Raw genomic sequence first — 17,002 nt, 5'->3', positions numbered from 1 at the left:
CAGAGCTGCTCCCCTCAGAGAGCCCGGGCACGGCTCCTTCAGAGCTGCTCCCCTCAGAGAGCCCGGGCACGGTTCGCACAGAGCCACGGGCCGCTCCCCTCAGAGAGCCCGGGTACGGTTCCTTCAGAGCTGCTCCCCTCAGAGAGCCCGGGTACGGTTCCTTCAGAGCTGCTCCCCTCAGAGAGCCCGGGCACGGTTCTCACAGAGCCACGGGCCGCTCCCCTCAGAGAGCCCGGGCACTGCTCCTTCAGAGCTGCTCCCCTCAGAGAGCCCGGGCACGGTTCTCACAGCGCCGCGGGCCGCTCCCCTCAAAGAGCCCGGGCACGGTTCCTTCAGAGCTGCTCCCCTCAGAGAGCCCGGGCACTGCTCCTTCAGAGCTGCTCCCCTCAGAGCCCGGGCACTGCTCCTTCAGAGCTGCTCCCCTCAGAGAGCCCGGGCACGGTTCGTACAGCACCGCGGGCCGCTCCCCTCAGAGAGCCCGGGCACGGTTCCTTCAGAGCTGCTCCCCTCAGAGAGCCCGGGCACGGATCGCACAGCGCCGCGGGCCGCTCCCCTCAGAGAGCCCGGGCACGGTTCTCACAGCGCCGCAGCTGCTCCCCTCAAAGAGCCCGGGCACGGTTCCTTCAGAGCTGCTCCCCTCAGAGAGCCCGGGCACTGCTCCTTCAGAGCTGCTCCCCTCAGAGCCCGGGCACGGTCCCCTCAAGCTCTGATCCTATAAGGGGCTGCCCCCTTCAGAGTCCCGGGGAATTGTTCCCTCAGTGCTTCGAGAACAGCTCCCCTCAGCACCTCGGGAGACGATTCCCTCAGGGTCTCCGAGCCAGGAGGGACATATCTTCACAAAGCCCTCCCAAGAACTGCCCACCCTGCCTGGGTCCTTCCCCTGCCGCTCCTGAGGGGACACCCTTGGTACTCCTAACCTCGCTTCAGCAGCCACAGCTTCCTCTCTGATTACGGAATTGGCAGTAGTTTCTCTACAGTGGTTTAAGAAGAAGCTTTGAAGTGGAATTTTTTTTTTTTTATTATAGCATTATTAATACATTTTATCTCACAGCAACATCTGCTCCTGGTACCCACACCAAGATTCAAAAGGCAGCAAAGCTCCCACAGGAATCAGTTTTGTTTAAAGCGTGTTTTTACGGTAAAACTCACAGGTGCTTCTCTTTTCAACTTTATCACCCTGACCAGGGCTTCAGCATCTTCCAGAGGCATCTGAATTCCAGAGTGTGAACTGCACAGTTCTGAGGATTGACCTGATCCTTGGGCCAAGCATCTCCTTTTAAATAACACAGACGAGGCTTCTAAGGACACAAATACTTCTGCTTCCTCTTACAGGACCTCATTTTCAAATATTTAGAACTACCAAACACTGACGAGGCTCTAGTTTGACAGTGTCAATTGCTTCTGGAGGCTAGAAAAACATTTTGTTCATGAAGCTTGGACAGGTATAACACCTCTTCAGCTGTAAGAAAACACATCCAAATTTACCTCTGAAAACCCGATTTTTTGCACAAACTGGTGAGACTGAGTGTAATAGCACCTCAAGGAGACTCTGCCCTTGCTCAGAACTCACTTCACTCACTGTGTCAGGGTATTACAAATGATTTCGGGAGAATATTTGATGAAACAGCTGCTCTGGACAGAAAATGAGGGGCACGCTGTGAACTGTCTTCACTGCCAGCATTTGGCTGACACCCAAAGCAAACAGGGACAGAAGCCATGGAAGGAGAAGCCAGAAAAAGGAAGCTCTGAGTTTCTTAGTCAACAACAGGTAAGAACAAGACTTAGAGCCCAAGTAGGACAACACAAGGTGGGTGAGGGGTAGATCAACAAACATAAAACCCAAGGATATTATGGACAGGGAAAGGTGGGCATGTAGAGGGCACCCAATCTGTACCTTTTCCAGCACGTAAGATGGAATGAGAGACTGAATTTTATTTGTTAGCCAGGGAACAGCTGTAAAAATCACCAGGAATGAGCTTCTGGCCAATCTAGAGTTTTTTTTTTGTTGTCTGCTTTAACACTGTTATTGGATAGTATTACACAATACTTGCTGTGCCTTGCTCTTAGGTGATTTTTCAAACATTTAGAATACTGTGTTTTTAAGGAATGTCTTCCTCTTGACCTTCTAAACTGAGAATCCCAGAAGGAGATCTGCTGCCCTTTTGAAGTCAGCGGGAAGTTTGCTTGCATTAAGGAGAACTGGTTAGGAATCTTGACAATGTTTCACAGCTTGTAGAGAGTTCTCCAACACATTAGAGCTCATCTTTTTCACTATTCTTCTTCCGGAAAGAAGCGAGGATGTTGAGGCTTTTCTGGAGCTCCTCCTTCTTTCCATCACTCATCTTGTTCTTCTCGATCAGCTTTGTGATTCGGACGACTTCATTAGCAGCAAACTCCTCTCCCTGCTCCAGGATCTTGCTCATAATTTTCAAATATTGCTCTGCTGACTTCTTCTCGGTTTCTTTTGCTTTTCCTAAATTCTCCTGCCCCTTTTTCAGGAGGGCCTGGCGATCAGATTTCTCTGTGGTGCTCATAAATTTGCTGGCCAGCACATCATACTCCTTCAGGCAGCCTGGCATTCCCAGATAGATGCCATTACTCTTCAGCCAGCGCTGAATAGCCCCAGCCTTGATTTCACCATCATAAAGTAAAGGATTGTTAAAGTCACCATCCCGGAACAAGTGAAAAACAGGGAACTTTTCCTTGTCAAGCTTGTACTTCTCTCCCAGCTCAGTGTTCAGTTTATCACCGTAATCTATCAAGGGACAATGAAACACAGAAAAGCACAGTTAATAAAAAAATTAAATTAAGATTCCCTCCCACATAAATATTTGTAGGCAGAGCTTCAACATGTCCTAATAACCTGTTTGTCAGGAAATCACAGAGCCATGGAAATATCCTGAGCTGGAAGGGACCCACAAGGATCACTGAGTCCAACTTCCAGCCCTGCTCACGGCACCCCAAAATCACAGCCTGTGCCTGAGAACATTGCCCAAATACTCCCTGAGCTCTGGCAGCCTTCGGGCTGTGACCATTCTCTGGGGAGCCTCTTCCAAGGAAATGCCACACACTGAAATAAAAACACCTCATAAAATCATTTCTGCAGGGCAAACATTCAGTGGGTTTGTCAAAGAAAAAGACTGTGATGGTGTTTTGCTGTGACTGTGAGAGTGTAAGACATTAGCAGGACCTTTTGTATAAACCCTGTCCTCCTCATGGGAAATCAATACCCTTTTTCCTCTTATTTTCCTCTATCCATTGATTTTATCTGATTTTACAGTTAAGTAAGAGTTTTTCCTGTCTATGTGCAGAGAATGATTTGGTTCTGACAGCATGCCAAGCTACAAGACGTTTACTCATCTTACAGAAATTATATTTATTCTTGAGGACAGAAAACAAAGCCATTGCAAAAATGCTACTTAGAGTATTCCACATATGTTTAGAAATATCAGAATGGGTAAAACTTCACAGTTTGATAATTAAGCCTAAATTCTTAATTCAACCTACAAAGCCAGAGCATGTCAGGTGACAGTGATCTATTCTTCACTCTTTTTCTCTTAAATCCAGTCACAGTCACATCGAGTTAGAGCAGCCACAGTGCAACAACCCCTTGCTGTGCTGCCCCAGGGTTTGCTGCATGGAATTAATCACACTAAATATTCTTTATCTGAGCAGGACTGTGGCTAAAGCACGATTCTTCTGGGGTCTGTTCCCTGCATGTGGGACAAAAAGGTTTCTCTCAGCAAAGAAGGGGGGAAAAAAAAAGGCAAGAACTGCTGAGGATGAGGAGGTGGCAGCAGTTCAGCAGCGTGGGCTGACTCCTCATTACCCAGCCAGATGGATAAGCAGCTCTCCCACGCACAAGCAGGCTCAGCCAGGGCAGGAGCTCCACTCTCACATCCATCCCTCCCCCAGAATTGCCTCAGAACCTGCAGAAATCACACTGAAATGTATCCCCTCCTCATCAGCCCACACTGTTTGCATGTACTCAGAATTCCTCACCTGATATTCCCACTTCAGCCACCAGCAGATCCTCACTGGAGCCTGAGCTCTCCGCCAGCTTTTTAAACTCATCTTGTTTCTCTCCATAGGGATATTGTGTGTCAAACTTCACAAGGACAAACTTATGCTTTGGAATAACCTAAAACAAGAAGAAAAAGGGAAAAAGACAAGACAAAACTTGATCATTTCAGGTCTGAGCAATGTACAAGTCACCAAAAGTTGGTTTTGCTTGCCCTTTTTTTCCTGTGCAATGGGGAGATGCAGAGGAGAATGGAAATTTTATATAATTATGGCCTCTCAGAAATGACTCACTGTCGTGTGGAGGAAAGACTGAGCTTTAGGTGTCTGTATTCCTGCACCAGATGATAAAGATAGTATGTGGTAGGTTTGGGGAATCTGATAATGCCTTTAATTCTAAGATTTGCTTATTGTAAGCAATCTGACTGGCATCTTGGAAGATCAGCTGAAACATTTTCCAGTGGGACATGAAGAGGAGAGAGGCATAGGCATTCTGAAGTGTCCCAGCATGAGAGCTGCACTCTTGGCTAGGAGGAGGCACAGGGAGGCAGTGGAGATGCTGGAGGTGAAATGGAAAACTCTCATATAATTGATTCCTCTTCACTTCAGCCTTGCTCTGCTCAGATGATGCCTTTTCCAATTAGTTTGGCAATGGACTCTGTCACCCCTTGAGGGATTTTCCCCTCCCTGAAGTAGAAGACCTTGCAAAATCCTCTTATTCTAGAACAGGTTGAGGTTGCACCACAGCTCCCCACCTACACAGCGCTCCGCCAGCCCTGCTCAGGCCCTGCACAACATCTGTACGCACAGGTGGCTGCAGGCTCCGTCCTGGGCCTGCCGAGCGCTCAGTGTCCCGGTGGGGAGCGCACAAGGCCCTGGGAAGATTCCTTCCTTACAAAGTGATTTAGTGAATAGGGGAAAAAAAAGGTGGGAAAAAAAAAAAAAAAAAAGCCTGTTGCTGTTTGATGAACAAGTGAAACCACCCAAGCAGCGCGCGCTCACGGCCCCGACTCTATCCCTCACCGGCACGGACAGCACAGCCCCGGCAGAGGAGCCGCGGCTGCGGCCGCACCTCCGGTACCGCCGGTACCGCCGGGCCGGAGCGAGCCGGGCCGGACCCCGCGGCTCGGCTCCACTTGGACCGCGCCGATTGGCTGCCGGCCGCGACCGCCGCGCTCCCATTGGCTGAGTGCGGCAGCTGCCGCGCTCCCATTGGCTGCGGCGCGGCCGCTCCGCCAGCACCGAGCGCTCCCCGCGCCGGTGGCGGCGGCAGCGGCCCCGAGCCCGCGGCCCCGCCGCGCCCCCCGCGTTCCTCCCGCGCCCCGGAGCTGCCGCCGGCCGCGGGGCACACGGCCCGGTGCCGCCCCACGCCCGCCCCCCGAGCGCTCCCGGCAGGCCCGCCAGCGCCGTACCTTGTAGAAGGTGATGGTGTCGAGCGGCACGGAGCCCTTGGTGTGCAGCGTGCTGCCGCCGGGCAGCACCAGGCCGAGCAGGCAGAGCAGCAGCGAGCCGGCGGCAGCCGCCGCAGCCATGGCGGAGCGCGGAGGGAGCGGAGCTGCGGAGCCACGTGACGGCGCGACGGCCGCCGCCGGGGGCTCGGCTCGCCCCGCCCCGCTGCCCGGGGCCACCGCGGGAGCGGCAGCGCTCGGGGCCGGGCGGGGGCTCCCACGCCGTGCGGGGAATGGGCAGCGCGCACAGGAGCTCCGCGCCCCCCGGGACAGCACCGCTGCTGGTACCAGTGAAATAAGGACAAGAGAGCGGCTGCCAGCAGCAATTCCAGAGCAGCTGAAGGCAGCGCAAGGGCGGGAGGCAGGATCGGGCCGTGTGGGGCAGCAGGGAGAAAAGCCGTGGGGTGTATGTTTGGATCCAGGTGGGCACTGGCACAGCCCTTTCAAGCAGAGGTTTTTGCGCTGCCAGGGGAGATTTCATGCACTACCAGTCCGCACTTGTACACAACGTGTCCTTATCACGGAAAGAGTGGATGAAAAGCAAGCAAGCACTGCAGAAATACAGACTGTCAGCTCATCAAGTAAAAGCACTGAGCCATCCACACTCCCTCCCCCAACAGACATCATTCTGCACCTAATCCCCAGCTGGAAAACAATGAGCATTTTCCCTCTTTTTCCATCCTTCCTCTTTGCAGGGTCTGCTTGTCCTGCACCAGCATAATCTGGCTTCACCATGGAGCTTACATCCAGACCATCCAGGCAGAAAAATGAGGCACCAATACTGATTTGTAACGAAACTGACTTTTATATAAATTATAAACCCATCCAGTTTAAAGCAGTTCAGTTGCAGCTGTGTCACTTAAGTCCGTAGAAGGCTGAGGCGTACATATCTCCTACAGTCATAAATTAACAATAATCAAGGAAGAGAAAGTTCAGATAAGGCTGCAAATACAACAAAAAAATCCCTAAGTTTACTAGCCGTTAAAATAAAGTAATGATTATCAAGGATTGCAAAATATAAATGCAATTTTTGAACAGTTAAAAAGTACAAAAATGATGGACAACACAAACAAGCATTGTACAGTTTGTCCTGTGTGTAGACAAAGCAGGGTAGGAGATTTCCAACCTTTATCTACATCAGACATTGATTTTAAGCCAAAAGGAGTTGAGGAAATCTGTAAAAGGATCGTGGCTCATGATCCCAGTAGTATAAAAGCAGTAATTTTTCAGTCTGTAAACAGTAGTCTTGGTAGCTTCTTCTAGGTATGTTTTTCAATTCTTCACCCAAAGAAAATCCGAAACAAACAAAAACAAATCCTAAGGGTGGAAAAAAGGGGAACAGCAGCAATGGGTTGTAGCTTGAATTTCTTACCAGGTCTGTGTGGGACATATTCTGGAGGGGAAATGTTCTTTTGTAAGAAATATATAATATATTTAACTGTACACAATTTATAGGGGGAGAGAAATTCTCCCTCAACCAAGCCCCCAGTCAGTCAGTACGGAGTAATTTTTGTACACTGTTTCCTCCTAGAGAAACTACAGCTTGGGAAGAGACGGCCTCTGCTTTTAGAAACCACTGAGTAGCCCAGAAGTTCTGTGTTTGACAAGGTTGTCATTCCCAGTGGCTGGAAGTGGTGAGAGAACAGCAGCTGGCACTGAGAACAGTCAGAATTCCCCTGTGCTGGAAGTGAGCGAGTCTTGGTTCCATCCTGTCCCAGCCCCTGCCTCAGATGACATCAGTTCCCCCCACAGTTTCAGTTCTGCTTTCAAGGGATGCAGGAAACCTTTTTTTTAACCCAGCTTCTGCTTTCAGGCACACAGGAGGATTTTAAATGCTTGGTTCTCTTAATCTTAAACCTCACTTACATTGTCACCATTGCTTATTGATACGACTGAGTTCAACCTGGTGTAGCAGCAGTGGAAGGAAACTCCAGCATGGCTCAGCCCTGGGTCTGTCCCCTGTGTCACCTTTGCTGTGTTTGTGCAAAGCCCTCTGGAATTAGAGGGAGAGGACAAGGACAGCAGCAGTGCCACTGTGCCCCCTGACTGAGAAGGGCAGTGCCTGTTTCTGGCTCAGGGCTGTTCTGAACTGCCCCACCCCAGCACAGGGGTGGTTTTCACTCACCCTACATACCTGACAGCATCACCTTCAGTCACCAGCCTTGCTTTAATTTAAGGAGCACACCCTCCTTTCAAAAATTATATTTCTACACAACATGACAGTTCTGTTTGGTTTCTTTTTCTTTTCTTTTTTTTTTTTTTTCAGTAGAAGTGTTACTATAAAACAGACTTAACATATTTTGGTACTCCTCCAACCCAGAGCACTTACCAGACATTGTGATTCAACCATCAGGACATCCTTTACAATTTGACAACCTGCAGACATTCCTTTCTTTCCCTTTCAGGATGGGGCAAAGCCAAACTAAATCCAGCAAGAGCAGCTATAGGACTTTTTTTTTTTTTTAATACAGGGGATTTATTAAAAAAATACTCTCATCAACACTCTAGCATTACTAACAAAACAGAAGAGATGACAAAGGCAGTCAAGCTCTCTTCAAGCTTTAAATCTAGACTTGGATACCCGTGGCTCTAAACCAGGAGATGAGGAATCTGTTGGGTCTGACCTGTCTCTTGTATTGCAGGTACATGAACTTTTTTTTTTTTTTGCCTATCAATTTCAGGCTGCATTGCTCTTTGAACATGAAAAAACCCAACAGACGTGCAGATTCTGTGGGAGCAGATGATATGGTCATACTTTCTAACAGAAAGTTTCATGAACCAGTGCTTGGATAATCAAAGTTCAACTGCAAAAAGCAAGCAGACAGGTACAAAAAGGATCTCAGCCTCAGACCACAGCGGAAGCGAAAGTTACCTCTGCCAACTTAAAACCAAAGCCAATAGGATTCAATTTCTATTAAAATATTGAAGTCTTAAAGTTTCAGTAATCTAAATACACTTTTTAAAAGTCATGACATTGCTGTTTGACATTGAACTGACATGATACCAGCGCAGTGTCACACTCCACTGCAGCCATTATTTACAAGGTCTCTCGTTTTGTCTTTTTTTTTTTTGCTGAAACACCCATTCCCATCTCCCTCTCCCTCTTTCTCTCTGAAGTTTGCTCCTTATCACATTTGCAGTTTTCCGAGTTGTGCACAGACACTTCCTCCCTCCCGCTCTCTCCTTGAGGTTCCTGCCCCAACTCTGGATGATTCCCAGCTCACCACGGAGGCCTCACCTCTCCCTGATGGACCAACACATGGAATTCTGTCAGCAGGACCAGGTGGTTTGCAGACAAAACAGGCAGCTCCAAGCCAGGCTCAGTTCATCAGAGGTGGCTGAAAGTGGACATCTACAATTCCTGCATTTCTAAGGCAAGGACCATACAAAAATTATGAACACTGTATGGTGATGAAAATATCCTTGGAGATAGATGCTTTACACTGGATTGCTATTGCTGCTTCTAAAGACCATCTCCAGGTGGTTCTAGAGATCAGAAGGGAAGAAAGTGACTTTTCTCCTGTTGCAATATGCTTATGAACATGTATAAAAAGTGGTCAAACCCCAGGAAGGGTCCCTGCTTCTTTTATGTACAATAATTTAAATCAGCTCAATACATCTGTAATACCTAAAAAAATTGTTTCATGATTTTAAGTCCTTCATGCATTATGAGGAAGTTCTGGATTTAAGTGATGGTAGAGTAGATGTTGCTTCTGTCTGGGACTCTGGTGTCACTCCCCTGTGGAGTCTGCCAGTGATGCATTGCTCAAATCTTTAGTTTTTTAATGGTATCAAGTCTCTTTTTCAGCAGCTCTCCAATTTCCTGAACTGAGTGATGGTAACTGCTCTGGACCTTCCCTTGCACAGTCTTTGTAAACTTTTTTTCTTCCTGCAAAGCGCAAAAGAGAAATCACTAACTCCACAGCAACTGTTTAAATCCCCCTTTTAAACGTCCTCCAACACCTCAAACACCAAAAGGAAATTCCTGAGGACCACAGTGTTTGCACAGGGAATCTCTTACCTGTAAAAGCAGAGTGTCCTTGAGAGACAGCTCTTCAAGTTTTAGTGCAGTCAGAATGATTTCAAGCCCTTTGATATGATCTATTACATTGGAAGTTAATGTCTGGAGTTCAGTTACATAATCCAGGAAATGGGTAAATACAGGTGGCTACAAAAACAAACACAGGTCTTGAATTTATAACCACATACTAATGTCCATTTTATATAACTCGCTTTGTAATATATAACTCTCTTCTTCCCCCAGTGCTAAGCTGTAATTTAGCTACCCAAATAAACACTCCCAGCTAACAAGCTTACTGTGGTACATTCCAGGCAGGAAGGTCAATGACACTCTAAACAGTATTTCTCATTAAAAAACTGTCACATGATGTCACAGATATGACATGTCACTGATTTTAAACAGTAAAAATTAGCCCCAAGTAACCATTACCCAATCAACCTCCACAGGTTTATGAAAACCAGTTCATGTTATCTATCCTGACTTTTCTTTCAGAATAAATAAGCCTTGATTAGGGGTGGGGGAAGAGAGAAAGAAACATTTTTTGTACCATTGCTACACTGCTTTCTTTTTTTTTCTTCTTCTTTTTTTGCAGGTTGGATTTAAAAGGTCGGAGGACACTGTCACAGTAACTTGATACCCACAGGGCAATGGAGATCGTCTGGAAGAAAGGTAAAAATATGTTCTAAGTTGCATTTACAGGAGACTTCTCAATTCATTTAAGCGCTCCAGGTAAAACTCAGCATTGCTGATTAAAACATGCAGCAAAATTCCTCACAAGTTCTCTTGCCTGAGATCAAACTTCCACTGTGTTTCAGTCCCAATATTTCTACCCCGCAGCACTCCCAAATTTCTAGTTTCCAAAGGAAAAAAAAAAATACCTCAACAAAGAAGACTAAGTTTTCTAAAAGGTTTGGATGAGTTTTCAAGGTGCCATCTCTGACTTCAATCAAATCACCTTTACATTTATTGAACAAGTCTGAAAAGGAAAAAGAAAAACCTGATTTGAGGATGAAGGAGATAATTACAAATGTGCATTTTCTGTACACCAGGTATCTGAGTGTAGGGTGCAGAACTGTCAGGGCACTGACCACTGAGATAATGAGTCCTCTCCATCTCCGTTGAGTTCTGGCTCATTACAAACATTTCCACACCCTTGATGAGCCCCCCTGACCCAAGAACCTGGAAGAGAAGCTGCCCAGGCTGGGAGATAAATGCACTGAAGGGCACAGCACGTTCTGAGCATGCAGCAGCTTCAGCACACAAGCCAAGGGCAATCCCAGCCTTGTTCTCAAGCTTTCACAGGGTCTGCATCACCACAGCCCATCCCTGCAGACACTCCACAGCCATCCTCAGACAGCCAGGAAGCTCTGCCTCAGTGTCTGTTCTTGAGTTACCATTTACCTGTCAGTCGTTCTACTAAAGACTTGAAACTATTCCCTATTCTTTCCTGGATTTCTGCTGAATCTTCTGGAAAAAAAAAAAAAAAAAAAGAAATAAAAACATGATAAGCTACAAACTTCTGTTATTTTCTGCTTCCAGAAACTCAAGAGGCATTTAAATGCTATTTAGTGTCAGCTCTCAAAAGTAACTGCTTTCAAAGAGGAGCCAGTATTACAGCACCATATACTGCAGAAAAATGAAGACTTGCATAAAACACTAAATGAAGGCACTGGCTCTCAGATAATTTAGTTTCAGACAGAAAATTAACACACAAGTAACAGTTTTGAGTCCACATCCTCCAACGCCCAGCAGTTTTCAGACTAAACAGAGACATGTGGCTCCCTCCCACCACACACCATGGCAATGTGGTCAAACCCCTGCCCCAAACACTTACCTAAGCCATTGGTATCTAGTTCATAAATATCACTAACAAGATAAAACAAGCTAGTCTGGCACTGACAGCTGCCATTGCTGAAGAAGCCAGCCATTCGGGTAGGAGGAGGGCCAAGGACAGGATACTAGGCAAGAAGCAAAGAAAAAGATAAAGGTGTTGCAGCTTTCCCTCATCCCACCCAGTGCCTGGCACATCTCCCAGTCAGTCACACACCACAAACCCAGGGGCAGTTAAATGCACTCCGCAGCCTGCACGATGCATTCACAGTCAACATTTGGGGAGAGCTTTTGCCTTACTGGTACCTGGATTTTTTGTTCTAGAAACTTCTTCCCTGAATCCACTGCTGCTTCCAGCTGCTGCAGCAGGGCTCGGATGGTGTCAATCTTGGATGAGACACCGTTCTCTGCAGTCTTTTCAGAGTTCTTTGGTTGGATGGTGTGACCAAGAGTTGGGAGTCCGCTCACCAGCCTCAACGTTAAAGACCGGATTCGCAACCACAGCGTTTCCTCCTCCAGGGACAGCTTCCGATGTTCCTCAGAAATGTCCCTGCAGAAAGGCACCAAAGCTCTTCAGGCACATGCTCCAGGCACAAAAGCCTACCCAAAGCTCCCCAGTTCTGTATGATGAGGAAGGAGTGGTCAGAAATTCTGAAAAATCAGTATCTAAAAGGGCAGCACTGCCAGATGTAGTGGATGGTGCTTAAATCAGCCAGCCCAAGGAACACTGAAAAATGGGAAGGAATTTCTTTGCTATGTGTGAGTTCAGAGTATTTCTACTCACCTGTCTTTTGGATCCCAGCTAAACAAGACTGTCAGGTCTCTGTTGTCACGCAGATCTTTCCATGGAATGTCATCCTCCTCTGGGCTCAGACTCATGGACTTTACACTTTCTTCTAAACTGATTGATCTGTAGGTAAGAACACGCAGCACTAAATCAAACATCTGATCACTGCAAAGGGAAAGCAGCTCACTAACAGACCACATTCTGTGCACTGCTCAGCTCTTCCCTCTGTCAGGAATGCGACACAACGCACTGACAAGGATGTGAAGGGACAGCAAGTCAGAATCATAGAATCCCCAAAGTTGGAAAAGTGCTTCAAGATCACCAAGTCCAACCACCAATGCAACACTGACACCATGGTCACCATTAAACCATGGCCTCAGTGCCCTTCCACGTATTTTCTGAACACTTCCAGGCATGGTGACTCCACTGCTTCCCTGGGCAGCCCATTCCAACACTTGACAACCCTTTCCACAAAGGAATTTTTTTAAACCTCCTCAGTCCAACCCAAGACCATTAAAAGCAGAATGAAGCTTTAGGAGCAGAGCTGCAGCTCTGAGGTTTCTGCAGGTGCAATTCCCCAAAGGCCCCTCTTGTGCCTCTCCCAGTTTTCCCATGCCAGGAGCTGTACTCACATATTTGCTTCAAGTAAGAGGTCCAACAACATCCGCTCGGTGCGAACCTGCGCGAAGTGAAGGGAAGAGTTCAGCCTGTTCCTGAACGCGATGAACTCCGGGATCTTCTCGAACGCCCCGTACTTGTAGGCCTGGATGATGTATTCTGAGGTCTGCAACACAACACACGCCAGCTCTCCTTAGTGACTTCCCAAATTAGGAACAGCCAACAAGGTCACTGCCAAGGGACTGTGTTTCTGTGGTTTTTATCAGCCCAGAGGTGCAGGACCTGGCAGATCCTCAGTCCCTGGGAGGAGTTTGAGCTTCTGCTTCTCCAAGTCACCCAAGCAGTTTTGCTGCTTTAAATCAGGAATGCCCAGATGCTCCATGGGCAGTGAGGTTTAACAACCAAACCAACACTAAACATCACGCTGTTGTCACCACAAACAAAAATACTTCACAGGGAAGAGATGCTTTGGAAAGCTTTTTTTCCTTCCTTTTCCTTTTAGATGCGTGATTCAAATCATTCAATCATAATTTCATTGTGAGAAATAATTCCAGGCAAAAGAAATAGCCCAGATTTCCTGGAACTGACTTGGATATGCATCACATACCACCACAACACAGATTTAAAAAAAAAAAAAAATTACTCACACGTTTTTTGTTTCTCTTTTTTATTAGAGTTTTAAATATAGTATCACACAGCGGGTACAACAAAAACACCAAAGGAAACTTTCAAGGTCCATGGGATATTTTGCTTTCTCTCTGATGAAATGCAGCAATACAAGGCAGGCAGCCAGTATTTCACTTCAGTCCAAGCAATCTCCAAAAAAAGAGATTTTTATGATGAAGGAGCCCGAGACAAGCAGTGTTTTCATGAAAATGTTTAACTGTAGACACAGAGTGAACTATTTCTACTCCCAGCCATGAGTGATAGCTGAATTTTTGCACCAGAATTATTCCACAACTGAGAAATTCTGGCAAATCAACTACTTTATTCTGAACAAGCTTACGAACCTCACTAAAGATGAAAGGCACAAAAAAAGGCTTCTGCTTAACTGAATTCTATATGGTCTTAACAGGCTCAACCAGTCTGGAAGTCTCTGAGAGACCAGAAGGCAACACTCAGAGATCCAAAACTCCCTTTTTTCCCCTCCAAACCAAGAAATAGCCTCTAGGCAGCTGTCTTTATTTTTTCCCCCCCTAAGTAATTTGGTTATTTGCACTGAATGAAAAAGTATGCCAGATATTCAACAACATACCCTCTGATCAACAGCCTTGCAGAGGTGACTGTCAGGGACTGGGCTATGGGCTCTAATTCAACTGCATCCACGTGGTTTTTAAATCCCCCCAGGACATGTTGGAGTGGTTTGCCTGCAGTATCTGGAGAGATTAAAGATGGATGGACACAAGAAAATTAGAGATTACTGGTGATTCTGCATAGCTGAAAGGAGGACCATCTCAAGGAGGATAAAGTTGCCTTTTTAGTTTTGGCCAAATATAGCAATGCTGCCTTCTCTCTCCTCCCTGTCCTTGGCATCCTCTCCCAGAGCAGGAATAGTGGCAGGATTGCACAGCATCCTACATGGCTGTTACTCATGGAATCACTCTGACACAGGATTCACGTCAGGCTGGGAAGTTCAGCAAGTCAGGAGAACAGATTTATCCAAAGCAAGAAGTCTGATTCAGGAGCTCTATTTTTATGCCAGACTTCGTTTACATCCCACACTTCCTGCTCCAGGCAGAGTCCCACACACAGCTCTGTGCTGTGACATTCCAGCTATCTCAGCATCAACCTAGGGAAGAGCAGGCAGCACCAGAAATCTGTAAAAATTGAACTTTTAAAGGATAGACTCCTTTTAATACTGCAGATGTGCTTGCAGGGCTTGAGTAGGAGCTGCTCCAAGCACCCTAAGCATAAAGGGGCAGCTCCAGCAGAACCACAGCAGCACAGAACCTGGGAGCAGATCCTGACCTTGTGACGTTTTATGGCAAGGAATCCTTCTTCATCCCCACTCTTGTCATACCACCATCCCCAGGGAACAGCAGCCTGAACTGAGCCTCCACCTCCTGCAATTCCTGGTTGCAAGAACAGCTTCTGAGGTACTTCCCATCAAAAGGATCTTAAGGAGACAACCACTGGAAGTATCCAGAGCAGGAGAGATTTGGAGACCTGAGAGCAACATCAGCTTGTGGTCCTTTGGCTGCAACACCATCTCCAAGGTATGATGTGAGTGGTTCCAGTCTCCATCCTTATCTTGTCACATGAGAAATTCTGTCCTCCTGCTGCAACACTGCTGGCCTCTTGAAATCCCAACATTTGAAGGTGTAGCAGCAAGGCAACACCTTTTTGGGATTTCTGGAACACTAGTTGTGTTTTCCTGCCAACAGCACCTGGAATGCAGCCATCACCATCCATGTACAGACACTGAGCCACTGGAGACATCCCACTCTTCTCTGCCACAAGCACCTCCATCATCCACGTCACAGAGAAAAACTTGCTCCCAAGGGAACCACACCTCAATTACTTCAGACTGTTTTCCACAGAAAGATGATTTCTTGATGCTTTACAGCACAGCGTTCCCAAGCAGATGAATCACATCCAGAAGTTTTTTCATTTCACTTTTCCACCTGGCACCCAGCAGTCGTGGGTTTCATTCAGACAGTTGCTTCCAGGGATGTTTTTCAAAAAAAAAGGCACCTGGCTCCAGGGCTTCACTCCCAGGAATCTAAAGCTTCTTATCAAGTAGGAAAAAAATTAGCAACTGAGGGATGTAGAGCAGAGTGAGCTCCCATCCCATTGAACAATCCATGTGCATCCCTCAGGAAAACTTCTGTGTCAGACACAGATCACAGGAACTGGGCACCAGCACCCCGGGCACAGGGAAATGGCAATGGGAATCCTGTACACAGGAACCACCTGGGCTGCTGCTTCTGAGTGATTTCTGTGTGAGACTCTTTATTGCTCAGTACAGACAATTCCTGTGTTTTTATCTATTGCTGGCACAGTGGGAAAGCAAATCATGTGACCCCCAGAGCCTCTGGAGCCAACTGGCAGATTTAAAACTGGATTGCACCTTTGTTTCTCAGAAAGTAAAAAATAATCTTCTTCACCTACCTCTCAACAGTGCCCAGGGTGTAAAATACAAATACACAGGATATATTCCCATTCCTCAGAATGGGATAGTCCCGTTAAAGTGAAGTGCATCCCTCACCATCCACTGAAAACACACAGCTCCAGTGACTGTAACATAAAGGATTCATCATGTGCCATCCCCATCCTGACCATCATCACTGGCTGCTGTGAAACTTTCCAAAATGCCAAATTTATGACACCAGCACTTATTTCCACATCACATTCCACTCAATTATTGCGTAAAATCACAAGCCTTAATTTAAAAGCAATCATACCTGTTTTATGAGGAGCATTAAAACTGGCTTTAACAGAAAGGAAGCTGAAGCAAAATCTCATGTAACAGGAACTCACAAATCCTTGTAGTAGGAAATGCAAGTTGAGACAACCTTTACTACAAAGCTGCACCTACTACTGGTCTTTGTTACGTTTTAAAGGCTACATTTGAACAAGCCTTGCACGGGGCTTCTCTAAAGCTTCTCAAAGACACTTTGCTGTGTTACAAGGTCATGGAGGGGGTTTCTTTCAACTTACATCTTTCTGGTTGGAGTGGAAAAACCTGAGTGCAAAGTTGCAGGATTGGGAAGCAGCAGCGTAGTGGCCCAGGGAGCCGGCGTAGCGTGTCAGGAGATAACTGCAACAAACAGCACGAGGCAAACGTCAGCCACTGCCCTGGCCAGCAGCTGCACAGGAGACATCTGGACATTTAACAGCATTACCAGCATTCATGGGCAAGTTCAGGCTTTTAGTGGAATGAACTGTCAATTTTTTAAAAGCACCATGTGAGGGCTTGGAGTTCTTTCTTCACCTTAAGGGAGTAAGAGCTGCTCAGTGAGAGACCCCCGATCACACCAGGGTGTGTTGGCTTTCACTGGTGTTCCCAAGCTGGAACACCAAGCTCCGACTAGCAGCCAGCCAGCCATTTCACCAATTTCCTTCAGATTAATTAATACTCTAAAAAATCCAACACAGCTCAAAATCACACAGGAAAGATACCCTACAGAAAAGGGGGAACATGCAGTGGACATGCCACCCAAAAACCCCAGCACACTTTTGCACACGTGAAAATGTGACAACGTGCTGCTGAGCTCTGGGTGGCAGAGGATGCTGCAGCTGTCAGGATGGGGCCAGCAGGAGTGATTATTCTCAGTA

General features: G+C 46.9%; 2 protein-coding genes across 2 annotated transcripts in view; both read right to left on the bottom strand.

Annotated features, from left to right (window-relative positions):
* Positions 1 to 1,114: 1,114 nt before the first annotated feature.
* On the bottom strand, positions 1,115 to 5,628 carry ERP29 (endoplasmic reticulum protein 29). Its single transcript, XM_002196408.6, has 3 exons — positions 5,433 to 5,628; positions 4,003 to 4,141; positions 1,115 to 2,755 (listed from the first exon to the last, which is right to left on the bottom strand). Exons 1-3 carry the CDS (start codon positions 5,550 to 5,552, stop codon positions 2,253 to 2,255), a joined length of 762 nt encoding a protein of 253 aa, XP_002196444.1. The 5' UTR covers positions 5,553 to 5,628; the 3' UTR covers positions 1,115 to 2,252.
* A 625-nt stretch (positions 5,629 to 6,253) lies between these two features.
* NAA25 (N-alpha-acetyltransferase 25, NatB auxiliary subunit) overlaps positions 6,254 to 17,002 on the bottom strand; it is a 26,328-nt gene continuing 15,579 nt past the window's right edge. Inside the window, exons 15-24 of the mRNA XM_030285482.4 lie at positions 16,385 to 16,484; positions 12,739 to 12,890; positions 12,104 to 12,229; positions 11,626 to 11,869; positions 11,324 to 11,447; positions 10,891 to 10,956; positions 10,368 to 10,465; positions 10,037 to 10,147; positions 9,490 to 9,636; positions 6,254 to 9,357 (exon numbers count right to left, since the gene is read on the bottom strand). Of these exons, the coding sequence (XP_030141342.4) occupies positions 9,235 to 9,357; positions 9,490 to 9,636; positions 10,037 to 10,147; positions 10,368 to 10,465; positions 10,891 to 10,956; positions 11,324 to 11,447; positions 11,626 to 11,869; positions 12,104 to 12,229; positions 12,739 to 12,890; positions 16,385 to 16,484 (1,291 nt within the window). The 3' untranslated portion in view covers positions 6,254 to 9,234. The remainder of the gene's footprint in view (positions 9,358 to 9,489; positions 9,637 to 10,036; positions 10,148 to 10,367; positions 10,466 to 10,890; positions 10,957 to 11,323; positions 11,448 to 11,625; positions 11,870 to 12,103; positions 12,230 to 12,738; positions 12,891 to 16,384; positions 16,485 to 17,002) is intronic.

This window comes from Taeniopygia guttata, chromosome 15 (assembly GCF_048771995.1).
Source record: "Taeniopygia guttata chromosome 15, bTaeGut7.mat, whole genome shotgun sequence".
Classification (NCBI taxonomy): Eukaryota; Metazoa; Chordata; class Aves; order Passeriformes; family Estrildidae; genus Taeniopygia; species Taeniopygia guttata.
The sequence above is the reverse complement of the archived record's forward strand: the minus strand, read 5'-3'. Positions and strand labels throughout refer to the sequence as shown.

Excerpts from the sequence above, each read along its gene's own strand:
- ERP29 (XM_002196408.6), bottom strand. The coding sequence starts at position 5,552 with ATGGCTGCGGCGGCTGCCGCCGGCTCGCTGCTGCTCTGCCTGCTCGGC. Across the intron at positions 4,142-5,432 it reads ACACCATCACCTTCTACAAG|GTTATTCCAAAGCATAAGTT; the intron begins GTACGGCGCTGG and ends TTCTTGTTTTAG. Across the intron at positions 2,756-4,002 it reads GGCTGAAGTGGGAATATCAG|ATTACGGTGATAAACTGAAC; the intron begins GTGAGGAATTCT and ends GTCCCTTGATAG.